This window comes from Sebastes umbrosus, chromosome 5 (assembly GCF_015220745.1).
Source record: "Sebastes umbrosus isolate fSebUmb1 chromosome 5, fSebUmb1.pri, whole genome shotgun sequence".
Lineage (NCBI taxonomy): Eukaryota > Metazoa > Chordata > Actinopteri > Perciformes > Sebastidae > Sebastes > Sebastes umbrosus.
The window spans coordinates 23,150,337-23,168,303 of NC_051273.1; the positions used below are offsets into that span (position 1 = coordinate 23,150,337).

Consider the following 17,967-nt stretch of genomic DNA (forward strand, 5'->3'; position numbering starts at 1 on the left):
CTGACATTTTATAGAACAAACAATTAATTGATTAATCTAAAAAATTATCTGCAGATTAATCGATAATGAAAAATAATTGTTAGTGGCAGCACTGAATGTTACATACCAAATATACAGGGATTTTCCTGATGCCGATGACAGCTGTGTTTTGAATCTGCTGGTTCTGGCACCTCCGTTCTAATTGGATAAATCATGTCATCACTCATCTGTTGGAGCAGAATTAGACTACATTGATGGATCAGTATGCTATGCAGGTTTTTCCGTCTGGCCCACTGGGCAGTAGTCTGGTGCTCTGCTCACATTAATCTCTTGTTTACACACATTCACACACACTTAGAGAGTCTTTTGTCCATAACATCGTGATGGTTTTGTCTGTATATCTGCGCCACTTTTAGCCTGAATTGGTGTTTGCTCGGCTTTACTGCTGTGAGTTTGACTCGTGCCAGTCCTCAGAGACTCATAGAGGAAGACATAGAGATCGTATCAGTTTCCTCCAAACATTACTGACTGCTCTGTTGCCCTGTATTGTCAGCATGCCCTTTCCTTGTTAATAGTCCGTGCAGGGAATGACCACAGACATCAGCTCCGCACTTCCTCCGCTTCCTCTCTCCCCCTCTCTTCTTTCCCTCTTTCCCCCACTCATCTGTCACCACGCTCGGGTCGCCCGGTCTTCAGCAGTAGAGTTGAACTTAGGCTGGGCTGCCTGCCCATTTCGGCCACAAATCAGGCTGAAGCCAGCCTACACACACAGACACGGACGTACTCACAAACTGTAGGCCGGTGCTCGGCCCACACGTGACGGCCTGCTGCTCTGGGGCGCTGCCACATGCCGCTACTCACAAGCCTGGCACCGTAGCCTCTCCTCGGTTCATTTGATGAATAACCAGATACTGTTATCAAGACCAGCCGGGGCCTTGTATTGGCTCTGGGTAGGAGTATTTTTTTGTAAGTATAATTCAATTTGATTGATGCTTCTATAGCTGTAGGCTGAGCGATCTAAGGTAGGCGTTATCTAGGTCTGTGAGACTTGTACATACCAAGTGTGTCTGTGTCACTGGGGGATGTGCCAGGAGAAAAGACAGAAGCGGGGCCTGAACAGCCTGCCTGTACAGCCTGAGCTCTAATTATCAACCCAGAGAGCTGCAGGGATCGAGGGAGAAGGGAAGAAAGACGGTGAGAGAGAAAGAGAGAGAGAGTGGCAAGTGTATCTAAAAAAAGCCTAATCACACCCCACGGTGCAAGCTGCTGCTACGACACACATTTAGAACTAGTGGAATTTCACAAACAGGGTGTAGTGATCTAACTAAACTAGGTTTAGGTGTGTGTGTGTGTGCGCTCTTGTGTCTACTTAACATGCATCATGACTTCTGTATGTCTTTGTCAGCTGATCAGAATAAGAATCAGCTGACAGACCTGGTGACGTTATTTAATTGTCCGTGCAAATTCTGAGTGTTTGCCTTGAGAACAGAAATAACGCCGTCATTATTACCAGAATGTGGCAGCGTTCACAAACATTTAATATCGCTTAATGTAGCAGTTGTTTTCGCTACATCGGAAAGCCTCTCCATGCAAAACCAACATGGTTGTTGAAGAAAAGGCAACTCGAAAAAAGACATTACATTTCATTTATAAAGGAAGTCAGCCAAGTGAGGAAAAACAGACAGTTTTTAGTGAACAGGATTAGGCATCTTACCGTGGACCGGGGAGACAGGTGGTGGAGCGGTTACCTCCGTCACTGATGTTGGTCCGGGCTGGGCCATTGAAGTCCGGGGACAGGAGTGACGGGCCCCGCCGCATTTTTCTTGAAAAGACAATCACTAGTTCTCTTCATTTTGAATTACCTGTATGTTTAATGGTTGTGATTTTGCTTGAGGAAGAGTACAAGGCTGAGTTTGACACATGCACGCACACAGAGACAGACCTTAATTGTCAGGCGCACCAGTGCGACTAATGAAAATGTTTAGTCGCACTTGACAGATTTTTGGTCGCATATGTGTGCTGCTGCTGGCTGAGATGATGATCAGCAAAGAGGAAAAGAAAAAAGTTGGCCCAGAGTGTTAATTTTAGTTCATATTAGTGGATTATATTGGCATTTTAGATACCAAGAGCATTAGCTATGCATCAGAATGATTTCCAGTCACAGACAGGAACTGAATATTCATGAACGGATGGCTCAGTATGTTGGAGGGTGGAGCACAGCTGTTTCAGTGTCAGCCTGTCTGTGTGGTGTCACTGGGTTCATTATTGATTTTCTAAAATATGCTTTTACTGTGAAATGATATAATGGCGCCATTAGATGGTTTTCTTCTTCTTTTGCATCACGCTGCTGCGATAAGTCAGACATACGCAGTCTTCTTGTCTGGAAGGATGAGTGAATTTGTAATGTAGAGATATCTCCTCACTTCCTGTTGTGTGTGTTTTCCGTGTTGATAGAGCCTCACTCGCTAAGCAACGGGGACACCAGAGTGTGCTGTAAGCTGTGTTGGCAAACCCCCTCAGAATTATAAACCTGTTCTGTGTGCGAGAGTTAAAATGATGACAGTTGGAGAGCCTTGGGCAAAAACTGGTGTTCGAAATTTGAGCAAATGGAGCACATGGTTATAATGTGCAGATGTAAGTGTTTGCATATGTAGTTGCAGTCTTTTTATTTTTCCCTCTGCCTTCTTACAGTTATACTCATGAAAACTCTTTTCTACTCCTACTGTTCCACCATGGAGCTGCGTCTGTCCACAAGCATCTGAACATCAGCGGCATGTTAAGTGATGGTGTGAAGGGGCTGTTGGTCGACACGCACACACCATTGTATCCCTCCGCAGGCAGCGCCACCAACCTCTGTGTGAACAGCCAACCTGCTGAGTGAAAGCAGTATATATCGAACTGCTGTGACATGCAGCCACATGCCGCGTCCCTGTGTGCATGTGAAGGTTATTAGAGAGTGTGTCACCGTGTGATCAACTCTTAGCTCCAGATCAATAAGTGTTCCTCAGGGGGGAGGCTTGACTAGAGCCCGGGGAAATCTAGAACCTCAAAAGCTGTAGCATTACTGAAACACCACTAACTATGATTAACAGGCTCTGCAAAAGTTGTAGCCAAGTATGGCTCTTCTTTTAGTTCCTGTAAAACAGCAGTGACGGGGGAAAGATGGATTGTATGAATAGACCCACATTTCATATCTTAAATGCTAATCCTGCTTAGAAATGTTGTAAATACAAGATGGTAAAGGGGGGTTGTGTCCTAACTTGTTTACAGGTTTATCCCGGTACAGGGTCTCCCCTTCATATGAGAATGCAGCCCACTACAATATAGTGCAAACTTGTAGGGCTGGGCAATTAATCTAATTTTATTTTCACAATTTTGACTTCCAACGATTATAAAAACAAGATAATGAAGATTATTGTGCCGCATCCCGTTTAACAAAGATGCTCTCGTTTGGTTTTGTGTTATAAATTCAGCGCACCCCTTTCCTTTACAGCTGTGAACTTTTGCCCCACTTAGTGTGGGAGGATCCCCTCGTGGGACCTCTCCCTGCCGCTGGCTGGCTGTCAGCGGCGAGTGAATTTCCTCTGACAGCCTCTAGGTCAACTTGGAAAGGCCCGGGGTGGAAGTGGCTTGTGGGTCTTGCCGCGAGCTTTACAGCACCCCTCGTCCAGACCTTGCCGCTTTTTCGTCTGTGTGAATTGTTTACTAGAGCAGTGGTTCTCATCCAGGGGTCCGGGGACACAATGTGAGTAATGCCGGATGAACACTACACGAGAATCAAGCCGATTTTGGGCCCGTTTCCCTTCTCTCAACGATTGTCAGCAAAGCCCTGATTTTTGATGGTTCTAAAGATTATCTTTCCAGTTATTCCTGAGGTGTGAGGTATGTTAAGAGTTTTTTACATCCCCCGATCGGCTCGGAAGTCCATCCCGGCCGCACCGATCTCAAATATTAAACGTGTTCAATATTTACGATGGGATATATTGTTGTGTGTGAGGAACCCCGAGGACAGCCGATGACGCAGTCACGTGGGGAAGAACGATAGCTAATTAAGAACCAAGCTGACTGAAGCGGAAGGACAACAACCGCCGTCATGGTGGCCGCTGCTAATGCAAAACGTGAAGCATAAAGTAGTCGTAAGATGGAGCTCAGAAGTGGAGGACCAACTTGTTGATTTGTGGCAACAACGCAAGTGTTTATTCAGCATGTCACCATGACTTCATCCATATATCCTTCGTGAATCTTCAGTACAGTAGTATTGCAAAAACTAACATCACTAATTCTTCATTGCCATCTTTGTTTACACCAAAGTCACATTTGATTGCGAGAGACTTTGCGATATATACATTTTTTTTTTTAGTCGGGACTCTTGTTGTTCATGAATGAATCTTTAAGTGTAAACAGCATTTAACAGTAAAATGTACAACATTTTTTTTCTTAAATGTCAGTGAATATCGTGTTAAGTAATCGTGAGCTCAGTATTGACCAAAATAATTGTGATTATGATTTAGTGATCTAAGATAACTGCTTTGACTTTGAAGGCCTGCAGCTCCTAACAGTGCAAATGGCCTTATTGTATGTTTGTTTGTGTGTGTGTGTACTGCGTGTACTACAGAGAAGAAGAAGAAGAAGAAGAAGAGGGCTCAGCTTAATATGCTGTCAGACTCCTCACTGCTCAGCTCAACACACTGACCTACTTTGGTTCCCTGACTTTGGTGCATCTGCGGCATGCTTTTGAAATGCATCAAGCCGCTGCTGCCGCTGCCAGGCAAAAACAGAATGCACGTGTCTCTACAGTGCATGCATTATACAGACTGTGACAGAGAGGAGGTTCTGTAAATTTAATCAGAAAGCAGCCCACAGTGGAGCAAAAGATGAAATTCGTTTCTACCTTTTTTTTTTTCAAAGGGTTGTGCAGCGAGAAGGCCCGGGGCTCTTACCTGTACTCTGTTTATAATTATGAGCTCTATGAGTCTTGCTGTGAGCAGAAGAGGAGAAGGGTATTTGTGGTGCTCTCACACACAGTGGGAGCACAGTGAGAAGAAGAGAGGCCTGCAGGGCTTCAGGCAGAGACTGTCTGGCAGAGTTGTCAAAGCTGTTGAAGTCACACAGCACTCTGTTAATGCACTCTGTTAATGCTCAGCGTTACACACACACATCTCACATGTCTGATCCGTTATTCGCAGTCTCACATCTTGTGACCTTTCCCTGAACACACTCGAGGTACAGTTCTGTTCCCTCCCTCACACACACACACACACACACACACACACACACACACACACTCTAATCCTTCGTTATATCAACTACTTTCATTTTGTGTTATTCTTGGCGGCCCCTGTGGGCAAAAGCGGTAGTGTTTTCCATCAGCACCACCGCCTCTTGTCACAAAGATCTTGATCTGGCTGGAACTTGTTTGTTGTTTTGGAAGCTAATGACGCAAAAAAATACGCAAATTATTTTTGATACCATTTCTCTTTTTTAAACACAGCTGTTTACCTTATCGCCATGCTCACAGTATCAGCCATAACCACAAAAGATAACGTCAAAAATAAAATTCTCCTTCTGCTTCCTTTTAGCTGGCTAACATACAACTCACTGAAACTTTGCCTGTGAAAATGTAAACAGAGGTTCTTCCAGTCTTTGTGCCATAAATCGTTTCGTCTGATTTTGCGTGGAAACCGGGGACAGACATTAAGAATAACTATATAGAAATAGCCGGTCTTCTCGCTGATGGTCTTGTTTGTTTATGTAGGTCATATAGAGGCATCAGTATCAGTATGAGACTGTTTAATAAGCAGTTAAAAACTCCTTGTAGTAACTTTAATGTGTGCTTATATGGTAGGTTGCGTCTCGTGTTGGGACTGAGACTGGGTAGTGAGTTTACATGTATACACATGCAGAAGTAAATGAGATTAAGGCTCGGAGCAGTCTGGTGCTTTCAGCGCCAGGTTCGTACACTATATAGACTATATAGAGCCATCTGTGATGTACTGCCACAGTTATGTCATGGCTCCCACAGAATAATAAATTCTGAACATATCATTTAATGTCTTGCATCACAAAGATGTGCCAATGAGAGAAAGCAGCTGCTGTCACAGATGTTGGTCAAGAGAAGGCTGGTGGGAAAAGTTTCAGTGTATTACCACATATAAATTCATGTTATACCCCATATTGCCCATATGCTCCTTCATAATAGGGATGTCACGGTGAGGGAAGTTTCCCACCAGTTAATAAACTTATGACAACACCGATTCCACCGGACATTTTATAAGAAAATTAAAAAAAAGAAAAATATCCTTATTGTCCATTAATCCATGCTGACTTATAGACGGATATATTTCTATATATGTTTCTAGATATATTAAACTGTAAAATGAGGTTGAGGTGAAGAGGAAAAGGACAGCAGATGAGCATCGTAAGGAGGACAGGGGACATGAGGTGGTGGAGACCTGTTTTCGGGGCCACTGGAGACAGGAATGTAAAGGGTCAGTGCAGGATGAGGAATGTGTTGTCACATGCACAAATACAGCCGGTATGTGCGTGACGACACACAAAAACAATGTGCCCTTCGGTAACCGGGCCTGTCGGGCTGCCAGCACCTTTTGTGTTTGAACTGCAGTACTTATGTGAATGTCAAAAAAGCAATGTGACAACAGGACCGGAGGGAGGAGGATGAGGAGGAGGCAGAGAGCTCTGATTCAACACCACCTGCTATGCAGTGTAATGAGTCACATTTAGCTTCACAGCAGCGACACATCCTCTGCTACAAGCTCCAGCGTGAATCATTCCACTTTCTGTCACTCTTCCTCTGTTATTCTCTGCTTCCTCCTCTGATACCCTGTCATGTCCCGCTGAAGTCTTATTCTGGTAACACTGTCCACTGCCCATCCAAACACACATTTACACCTCATCACTACTCGCATGTTATTCCTTCAGCTGCACACTTTCTAGGGCTGCCATCTGAAAGTCGATGAGTCGAATCATCCGTCGGTGACCCCTCAGTCGACTTGAAAGTCTTTAAGTCGAGCCGTCGTTTTATGTGCTCTTGTTAACAATTTTGTGCTCCAGTACACAATTTATTCATATACGCATTGTATACCTGCCACTGTGGCTGGTGGACTCCAAAATCTACCAGCCACTCAATAGATTACCATTGTTCTTTTTGGCTGGTGAGGGAAGCAAATCTAGCTGCCACTTTCATATTTTACCAGCGTTTGGCTGGTGCTAATTTCCAACCCTGGTTGTATAGATATTAGGGGTGGGAATCACAAGAGGCCCCACGGTACAATATTATCACGATACTTAAGTCACGATACGATCTTATTGCAATGTGCTGAGTATTGCGATAAGATATATTGTGATTCATTACCTTTTTTCCACTGCAACCTACGCAGTTTGTTAACATCTGTTTTATCTAATATTAAGACACAGTTTTCCCTCTGTTCATCTCAGAGTTTTCCTTCACATATCTTGAGGTCAGAGGTCAAGGGACCCTTTTGAAAATGGCCATGCCAGTTTTTCTTTGCTGAAATTTTGGAGCATTATTTAGCGTTCTTTAGCTAACATGACATGGTTGGTATCAATGGATTCCTTAGGTTTTCTACTTTCATATGTTACCAGTAGCTTTAAGACTGAGCCCGCTACAACCTCTGAAAGAGAGAATAGTAGCTGGGCCCGCCGTTGGACTGTTAAGAGGTTAATAATTTATATAATAAAAGATTGATACTTGACGTCCATGTATCGATACAATATTGCCATGCAAAATATCGTAATACTATGCTGTATCAATTTCCCCCCCACCCCTAACATGAATGGTGATGACCCACGGGAGAAGTCCCACGAGGAGATCCTCCCACACCGAGCGGCCGCCCCTGACCCGCCAAGTTGAATCTCCCGGGCAGACTGCACGAACCCTACCGGTTGAGAAGTGTAAAAATATTTTTGGTTCATTATGAAACTGTGGTGGGCCGCATTTGATTATGTTGATGTGGTGGAAATCATCACTGTAACTCATGCCAATGGATTTCTTGATCTGCCAAAAAAAAAAGAGTCAAATCTTCATATTGAACAGCCAAATCTGATTCTAATAAAGAAAATTCTGATTCGGGTACATCCCTAAAACATTCACCGGACTTGAATCTCAGTGAGCGAAGCATGAGGCCTCAACCACATGGCATTATGTCACCAAACACAACACATGTCAGCTCAGCTCACTGTCAGAGGTGCATGGATGTTGCCAAGAGCAGAAAGCAGGATCTCCGACTACCGAGGATTGGATGGGGTGGGCAGTGACTCAGAAGGAGGGGGTGCTGTCTCTCTCTCTCTCTGTGTGTGTGTGTGTGTTTTTGAAGTAGCATAGCTGGAGGTGTGGGCGTCGTAAGGAGCTGTGAAGTTAAGAGATGTAAAGCGGTCCAGGATGGTTTGGGATCATTACAGACAAGGAAGCTCAGAGGGCAAACTGACAGCAGACGGGTAGAAACAGGCTGTAGCCAGGGGGTGTTTACATTGCTCAGAGTATAGACAGATCAACACTTTGTTACGTGACAATGACACACCGACTGTAGATGTGAGCACTTAGTGTACAAAGAGATATTTCTATATCCTTAGCACAAAAATGCATCGCTCGTCAGGGCTGTTATTGAGCTCTGGGATGGTGTTTACTTGGTCAGATGTGATCTTTGAAAGAATGTATAGGCTTAAGTCAGCAAAGGTTTAAAGTTTACTTTGGTGAGTGGAAATCTTAATCCACTGTTTGTCCTGCTCCTGAGCTTTATACCCCGACACAGCGTGATAGTGACCTGGAGGGGATGACAAGATCTTAGTCCCTACCTGATGGCTAAAGGCCAACTGCTGGCTGCCAGCATGCAGCATTAGTCTTCAGCCAGACAGAGTCCCACACTGTCCAACACACAGGCTGTCATCTCTTAGAGTAGTGAGACACCTACTGGCTCATGTTAGTCATGTCATGTGAGAGGTCTGGAGGCAGAGAGCATGATGGGGTTTACACTTGATTGGCTTGCAGAGTTGCACCTGTTGTTATTGACAATAGGCTCCTTCGAGATGAACTTTAGCTCGCCTGGAAAGTGGACGTGATCAGGCGGTAGCAGCAGGGGGCGGTGACAAAAAGGTGCGGTCAAGTCGGACAGTTTCCAGCAGCATTCAAAGAATTTACAGGAAATCACAGGAAAAGTGACATCCGGTTAGATCCGATCTGTAGGCTACTTGTAGTTTGAAGACAACGTTCGGATTTATTGATATTTGTTTGTAAATAAATGTGGAAATGTGCGTATATCTGGCATTGGATTCTATTCTTTATTATTTTTATGTCTTGCTAAAACTGATCAGTTCCCACTAGAACAGACGCTACAGATCTGCAGTGGCTGATGGTTACTTGAGCACTTACACAAATTCAGATCAGCTCTGAGATTTATGGGCTTTTTGGCAATGATCATTTCTAATGTGTGCGTGGGTTTCCCTCCTGTTCAGAAGACTCATTCTGCCTTCCTCTCTCTTGTTGTCTTCCCTTTCACACAGAGAGCAGGAGCCAGCCTCAGAGAAAGACGGGACTCGATAGACAAAGACAGCAGCACAGAACAACAACAGGCTAACCTCACCTCCCAACACTATGTGCATCTGACACACACACAACTGGTAAGTACGGCCTAGTCTTTGCAAGGACAGCTTGTTTCTGAAGGTGTGATGGCAGCACAGTCTGTATACAAATGATTTTTAATCCTCTTAGCATATGATTACAGTTGGACGCATGACAGTTAGAGGACTGTACATTGCTTATTGTGTGAGATACAGAGGAGTGTAGATGGAGTCCAACGAACTGCAGTAAAACTTCAATTAAAAGTCGAGCCCCAATAAAACGCTGAGTCCCTTTTACTCTCTCCGAGTGTGGCGACACATTTTGACAAATAAACGCAGTTCTCAATAAGATGACAGGTAACTTTTTTCAATATGAACATGCTACACATCGTTAGATCAGTTAGATTCTCCACCATTCTATCGTTCAGTTCATTTTAAGGAAACCATGAAGCACCAAAGTGTAGTTGATTCAGATTGACCGGCATGGCAACAAGACAGAAGAAAAGAAAGTGGTGCCTCCCGACCTTTGAAGCGGTCATAAAGTCTGAATATGTACACTTCTTGTTAATTCATATTCCTTTAGTCCATAAGGGTCCACCGATCAAAAGCATCATCCAAGTTGTGAATATTGTCATGTGAAATGTGATTGCTATGGGCCCATTATTGTAGCAAAACTATTTGCTTTGTGTGTGGAGAGATGTGTAACTGTATCTCAGTGCGTGTGTGTGTAATCAGATTTTTAAACGTGTAAAATAATCTCTAAATGCGTGCTGAGATTTGGGAATGTGCACAGGAATCTGCAAATGTGTATTCAGAATCCGTGTTTGCGTAATCAGATTTGTAAATGTGAAAAAAACCCTCCAAATCTGTGTTCAGATTTCAAGTGTATTATTGAGATCTGTAAATGTGTAGACATAGTATTCACCTCTTTTCCTTCTCAGTATGCCGAATAGGCTCGTCACTGACGGGCTGATGGGTTTAAAAGGATAAAGAGAGGCATTGTGTCGGTATGCCGGGAGCCGTGAAATAAGCGTTGTTAACTGTCTCTGAGCTATATCAAATGAATTATGCATAATTGATATGTTATTTGATAGACTAATTTTTATACAAGTAATATTCATACTCATTTTTATTTCCCAGCTTTGTGCGAAACCAATTAACAACACAAAACAATGACACATATTGTCCAGAAACCCTCACAGGTACTGCATTTAGCATACAAAATATGTATATACATTTTTTTATCTGTTCAAAATGTACCTTAAAGGGAGAGTTGTCAAGTATTGACACCCGTAGGTACCCATAGAACCCATTTTCATTCACATATTTAGAGGTCAGAGGTCAAGGTACCCCTTTTGAAAATGGCCATGGCAATTTTTCCTCGCCTAAATTTAGCTCAAGTTTGGAGCGTTATTTAATCTCCTTTGAGACAAGCTAGTATGACATAGTTGGTATCAATGGATTGCTTAGATTTTCTAGTTTCATACACCAGTATCTTCACTCTTGTTTTAAAATGGAGTCCACTACAACCATAAAATTGCAAGTTGTGTTAATGTGTTGAAGAAATTAGTGGCATTTAAACGAATTTGCGTTAACGCGTTATCGCATTTGACAGCCCTAATTTAGAGTGCTTTTTTATGAATGAAAAGATAGTCGCTGGTTATGTGGGACACTTGCATGTCTTATAGTATCTTCACATTCATCACAGCATCTACTCTAACTTTAGACTGTGTGTGTGTGTGTGGTAACTGGAGACTAAACTACCAAGTGATATTTTACATCATAGCCCAGGGGCACCACAGACAGAACGACAACACATCCATAGGTATTATTAGACCAGGAAGGAAGTTAATTACAGATGCATGATTTTATTAACAGCAGACAGACTCAGACTTGTAAATACAGACTGGCTATTGCTTCCTGTGTAGTTATGCACTGCTGTCAAACAATAGGAGGGAAGTTTACTTGATCTAGTGGCGTTAGCTCTCTCGGCAACTGTAGAAAGCAGCTAATGGCTCATAAAGCACGGGGAATTTCAGCCTTCTGAGCCCTGAGGCAGCCAAAAAGGCCGAGAGAGGGACACACTCACACACACACACACACACACACACACACACACACACACACACACACACACACACACACACACACACAGAGGCCCACATTGTCAAGTACACAAGCGATGCCTTTGCTGGCTTTCAGTATTCTGAGCAGCGTCTTATTTTTCATTACTGTCTCTGTCTCTCCGTGTGCTTCTGGTAAAGAAAAGTCTCTGAGGTGTTGTCAGTCATGGGCAGAGACGCACATTCAGGAATATTGAAATATCATCCTAATGGGAAATCATTCACAGTTGAAATTTCATCTGTAGAAGATGTACACGCTCAGCCTCCAGTCTTACATTCATCAAATGCTGAAATAATCTCTCGCTGTTTGCATCAGTCCAGAAGTCATGACTGAGACTTTGAGTTGTGAGGAAAAAATGAAAAATGAAAATGCATTTTGTGCAACATTTAATGACTGATGCTCAGCTGAAAGTACTTAATGATTACTGATGATTCACAGGAAAAAGAACAGCGACAATGTTAGGGATGCACCGATCCAACTTTTTCAGTCCGATACAGATAGCGATACCGGGGCTGTGGGAGTCGGCCGATACCGAATACCGATCCGATACCAGTGTTTAATTAATAAACTGTATGCCTCACTGTGTGGAAGTGACTGGGATCATTCTTTTATGTGTATGACAACATCAGGCTTGACTTAAACATCACTTTCCTAACAAATAGACACATAGATATACATTTATTGAATTGTTATTTTAAATAAAATAATAAATCGTACATACCAACAACTTGGCAAAGAAATCTTGAAAATTAACAGGAATTACAATTCAAGTGTAAACCTTTTTAATGCAGCAACAAATTGGTCAAAACTTAAACAGGAATTAAAATTCCATTATATAATATATATGGTATATAAAAATAGAATTTAATTTAATCGATCGGCTCCATTGTCACCAATACCCGATCCAACTGTTTGAGTCCGTATCGGCCCGATATCCGATCCGGTATTGGTATCGGTGCACCCTAGCATGAATGCTCTCTTTACAATTTATTTTCTGACTGTAGGAATGATGAAGTATTGTGTTGAATGCCTTAAATCAAATATTGAGGAATATGGTACCAAAGCTATTGTAGGTAATGAGGATAGTTGAAACTGATACATTTTACTCAGATGCTTTGCATTAACTAATCCACTTTAACACTCGGATTTTGGGAAGAAGAACATAACACTAACTAACCAAACCACATGTGAATAAACCTTGATTTTCCTGATGATTTTGTCTAATCCAGCAGCCTCTTCTGAAAAATCCTGTTGGCTGTTGAAATCTAGAGAGAGCGTCTGAGATATTGTGCCCTGGTAGCCAGTCGACAAAAGAAAAAGCACTCTCTCCTGTGTTTACTAGTTCAGTTGTGTCAGTAGAGTCATGGAGTGGCAGCGGGTCGTGCTCTAGTGTCGGCTGTAAGCTGTTTAGTGTTGTGGCTCCAACTGACAGCTGCTTTCTCCAAACCCCTTTCACAGAAGATCTCCTCTTCCTAATGCTCAGCCTAAGCTCCTTCTGTCCGTCTCTCCGTGACAGGCTGTGAAAGTGGACGTCCGTATGGCTTTCACAGGCCTGCTGGGACAATCGCTGAACCTGTCAACACTTTCACCTCCATCTCAAGTTCAGTCGACTCTTAGCTTATTTTCTGAGGTTGAATTCAGTTGAGTAGCTGACTTGTTAGCCTGAGAACCAGTAGGTGGCGGTGGTGCTGCTGATGCTGCTACAAGCTGAGGGATTTGTCTGCTTGTGTTTGCAGGTGATAATTGTCTAAATGTCCTCACCGTGTCATATTCTGTGTGTTTTCAGAGGGCCAGGCGGGCTTTGCTGCAGCTGAGGATGATGAATGATCTTGTGCGCTAGAGCTAGATGGTGTGGGAATGATGGACCTCCCTAATGGCCAATCAATCATCACCACCACCGCTGTTACAGTCTCTGAGGTGAGGCCACGCCCACTCGCCAGACCTCCACACACTCTTTTTCAAAATTCATCGCGTGCCGATTGGCGATCAGAACTAAGATGTTATAAAAATAATTGGTAGAATATGCACCATGCTGTGCATTTAGAGAAGTTTCTGATGGAGCGGCATGTCCTCCCGCTGAGCCCCGTTAATCAGCACAAGCTAAATCCTTGATTACAAACCACTTTGCCGTCTCTTTCCCATGGATCTGACACCCGGCATCTCCGTTTCTCCATAAACCTGCTCTCTAAAACTTTGCTCTGCGCTCCATAAGAGGAGTTAATGTTATGGATGTGATTTGGACTTTGATATTAAAGATGAGATAATAATGTTAAACGGAACATGATGCTGTGGTATTGTCACACCAAGCACGGACACACAGACTTTTAAAAGGGAGCCGTTGTTTGAATAGCTAGCTAGAATTGCTATTAAATAGATTTTTTAATGTTTACACATTTTAAATACATTTTCACACCATTTTATAAATGTTTGTTAACTTTAACTGTAATGCTTGTAGGAAGCTTAAAGGTTTGATTAATGTAAAGCTCCGTCAGACACTGAGCCACGCTCAATATTATTATACAAAATCTTTAATCCAAATTATATTCTAACTAGGGCTGCATCAAACGATTATTTTCATCGTCAATTAAACTGTTGATTATTTTCTCGATTAATCGATTAGATGTTTGGTCTATAAAATGTCAGAAAATGGTGAAAAATGTCTGTCAGTGTTTCCCAAAGCCCAAGATGACGTCCTCAAATATCTTGTTTTGTCCACAACTCAAAGATATTCAGTTTACTGTCACAGAGGAGTAAAGAAACCAGAAAATATTCAAATTTAAGAAGCTGGAGTCACAGAATTTTGACTTTTTTTTTTTCTTAAAAAAATACTGAAACTGATTAATTGATTATCAAAATAGTTAGCGATTAATTTAATATTTGACAACTAAATGATTAATCAATTAATCATTGCAGCTCTAATTCTAACATCAGATGAGAATGAAATGATGAATAGATATACTACTACTACTACTCCAGCCGCCCCCTTCGGATCGCCTATCTGCGTTCTTAAGTAATTTTTGGGGATTGGACAATATGGAAATAAAAATAATCGCCCAACCCTAGTGCGTGCTTCTCCTAGCACTTTTCAACAGTGAAAGTTTAGTCTATGATTATTAGGTGACAGGATGTAGTTATGTGTTTTTTACTGACTGAAATATGAGGTCAACACTTTTTTCATTGGTTGTCAGGTCAGCTGTGCTACAACACCATGTTGGGGAAGGGATCATTGCTCTCTTACCTTATAATGAAACTGTGTGTGTGTGTGTGTGTGTTTTGTAGAAGAGCAGCAGCTCAGAGTCTCTCAGCGATAAGGTTTCTTCAGACCTGAAGAAGAGTTTTGATGCTGTTGTGTTCGATGTCCTGAAGGTCACCCCTGAAGAATATGCAGTAAGTGAAGTTTAAGTGTCTGCCAGTCTGTCTGTCTGTCCTCGTCTGCTTTATCTCTGCGTACGAGTGTTTAAAAACAAAATGTTCAGTAAGCACAAATGTGATGTGCTGACTTGAGACCGGAGGAGACGGGATGATAGAGGAGGAAATGGGGTCAGAGTTTGGATCAGTAATAATTGATGATGTTTGGCAGTGCCAAGCAGGCACTGATGGATTTCCTCTGGCGGCTGAGGCACAAACTTTCCACGGCAACTATGAACAAACAGAAATCATATTTCTGTTGAAATAGCCTTACCTTGTTGTGAGGAATAATGTCTGTCCCAGGATAAATCGAATAAAAGCATGTTCCTCGTCATGTCTGTGATCTTGTATATTTGATGTTTGTCCAGTGATGTGCACCATTCAGCCACAAGAGGGCAGTCTCTGTCTTCTTTTTCCCCTCAACTGTCTTCATTTCTCTCAATGCTGTATCAGGCATTTAAAGGTGCAATAAGTAAAAGATCACAGTAACCTTAGATTTGACAATTTCTGATTTTTTTCCTGCACACAATAATGGAGTTCTTCAGTGGCAGCGTGGTGTTTGTGGAAATTGTGACAAAATGTTTGTCTGAACACAGCAAGCCTAACAATTGTTGTAATTTGTCTCCTCCAGGGCCAGATTACGCTCATGGATGCTCCTGTGTTCAAAGCCATCCAGCCAGAGGTGAGCTGCTCTCAGATCTGTAGAGACAGGTGGAGAGGTGTTGACCAGTGCTGATTTTGGCAGCTATTTTAGATTTAGTCTCAGTCTTTAGATGAAAATGCTTATTAGTTTTAATCACATTATAGTCAGGTTTTAGTCAACAAAACATCATTACATTTTAATACAACTTTTAGTCAAAAAGTTTTCTTTCGTAAGTTTGTCAGCAATTTTCTTAAACTTAGTCTTAGACTTAGTCCTGTGTCAAATGTCCTTTTTTAGTCCTCAAATTATATTTAACATTTCAGTCAATCTAGTCAAGTCAAAACCATAATTTTGTCATTTTAGTCAAACTTATTTCATATAAGATTTTATCTTTTCATTATCCAATGAAAAACACTGGTTGAATGATTAAGAATGCAGCTTTGCAGTTACTCTGAGTCACCCTGACATAACCCCGTAGATAACTCTTTTATAGAGTATGGTCTAGACCTGCTCTATATAAAAAGCGTCTTGAGATAACTTCTGTTATGATTTGACGTTATATAAAAATAAATTGAATTGAATTGAAAAACCCTGTGATAAACAGGTCAGTCGCACCCACCCGGCTCGTTATGAGAGCCAATCCACAACGTTCAACATGCAAAAATATGCGTTAATCAACCACCCGAACCCGACCTAAACTTTATGCATCATAGTAGCACAGTTGTCAGGACTGAGAACTGAGACAAGAAGAAGGAAGGAGAGAGTGACAGAACGAGGGTAAGAGAAGGAAGGTGGAAGGTGATGAAAATAAAGAAATATTTTGGTAAAGTTTTTATTTTTTAAACTAGATTTTAGTAAAAGGTATTGCATGTTTGATATCGTCACGTTAGTGTTTAATGACGTCGGTGCCGTGTCATCATCGTCTCGTCTCGTCTCGTCTTAGTCTTGGGGAAAAAGGTCATTGATGAACACATTTAGTCATAGTTTTTGTTAACGAAATGAACACTGGTATTGACAGCTTCATTTTTGACATCTAGTGTGAGAAATCAACACGTTGTTGTTAATTTTGAGGTTGGGGAGAGACATGTCTAAAATAGTATGTGACAGTCTGAAACATCCACCCTCACATCTCAAATGAATGCAATGAGAACACACACAAAACACATGATGATTAGTCAATGACAGATTTACATAATTCCATATATGTATATTTAAGAATTTACTCCTTCCATCTGCGGTCTTTCTCCCTCTCTTTCTCTTTCTTCTCTTGCAAAATGTCCATGCGTTTGATGCCCCTGTGCCATGCTGTGATCAGAGCTCCCACACAGAGCCACATATCGTAGTTTTGCAGAAAAAGGGTGTACATGTGTCTCACCCAAGTCTGTTGGCTCAGTGTGATCCGGTTTTGGGATTGTAAGGCCCTTCCTGACAGCAGTCACGGATAACCTGTGTTTAAGGTTGCCCACTGTGGGCTTATAAAAGCAGCATACAGACCACATCCCAGTGTGGTGTGGTACAGGCTGACTCCTGCTACTGCATATGTGCAACACTTGTCGTCTGAGTCTCTGCTAACAGCAAACACACACGCCAACACACGCACACACCTCTCTGGCGTGATTATCATTCCCAGACCTGCAGTTTGATTTAATTTCGATAACAATGTCATCGTGTGGTGGGACCTTTTGGATTCTTGTAAATAGTTTGTTGTGTCTGAGTAATGGAAAAGACTAAAGGCCAACTTTGTTATTTTTCAACCTGGACCCTATTTTCCCATGTTTTTTAAGTGACTAATAAAGACAATGATCTTTGAAACTGGTCCGGTATTGAACAAGAGTGCTGCAGCCTGTAACCTTCAAACGGGCTGCGATTTAATCCTTCCGACAACTCCTCACCATCGATGTACGTCCACTAAAAGTGCTTGTTTTTGCCAATGACCGGCTCAGAATGTTATTAGAAGTGTCTGACAACATTATGGAAAGAACTCTACATAGAAATATAACTTTTTCTTGATCCGGTCTGTTTGTTATTGTGTCATGTGACTTGTTGCGAGTTGGAGAGTTGGAGAGAGGAGTGCCGGCGTTGTAAGTTTGTTGTGTTTGAGTACAGAAAGCGAAGACTATAGAAGCAAAAAGGCAAAACTCCGGTGTTTTTGTTTTTTAACAACAGCCACTGTCGCCATTTTGGACTGAAAACACTTATTATATTTATAATATTTTATT

The 17,967-nt window shown here is 42.1% G+C and overlaps 1 protein-coding gene across 2 annotated transcripts in view; it reads left to right on the forward strand.

Annotated features, from left to right (window-relative positions):
• ralgps2 (Ral GEF with PH domain and SH3 binding motif 2) overlaps nucleotides 1-17,967 on the forward strand; it is a 95,116-nt gene that overhangs the window by 15,722 nt on the left and 61,427 nt on the right. For both annotated transcript variants that reach the window (XM_037769751.1, XM_037769752.1), the window contains exons 2-5: nucleotides 9,517-9,633; nucleotides 13,484-13,614; nucleotides 14,977-15,084; nucleotides 15,737-15,787. In XM_037769751.1, coding sequence (XP_037625679.1) covers nucleotides 13,555-13,614; nucleotides 14,977-15,084; nucleotides 15,737-15,787 — 219 coding nt within the window. In that variant the 5' untranslated portion in view covers nucleotides 9,517-9,633; nucleotides 13,484-13,554. The remainder of the gene's footprint in view (nucleotides 1-9,516; nucleotides 9,634-13,483; nucleotides 13,615-14,976; nucleotides 15,085-15,736; nucleotides 15,788-17,967) is intronic.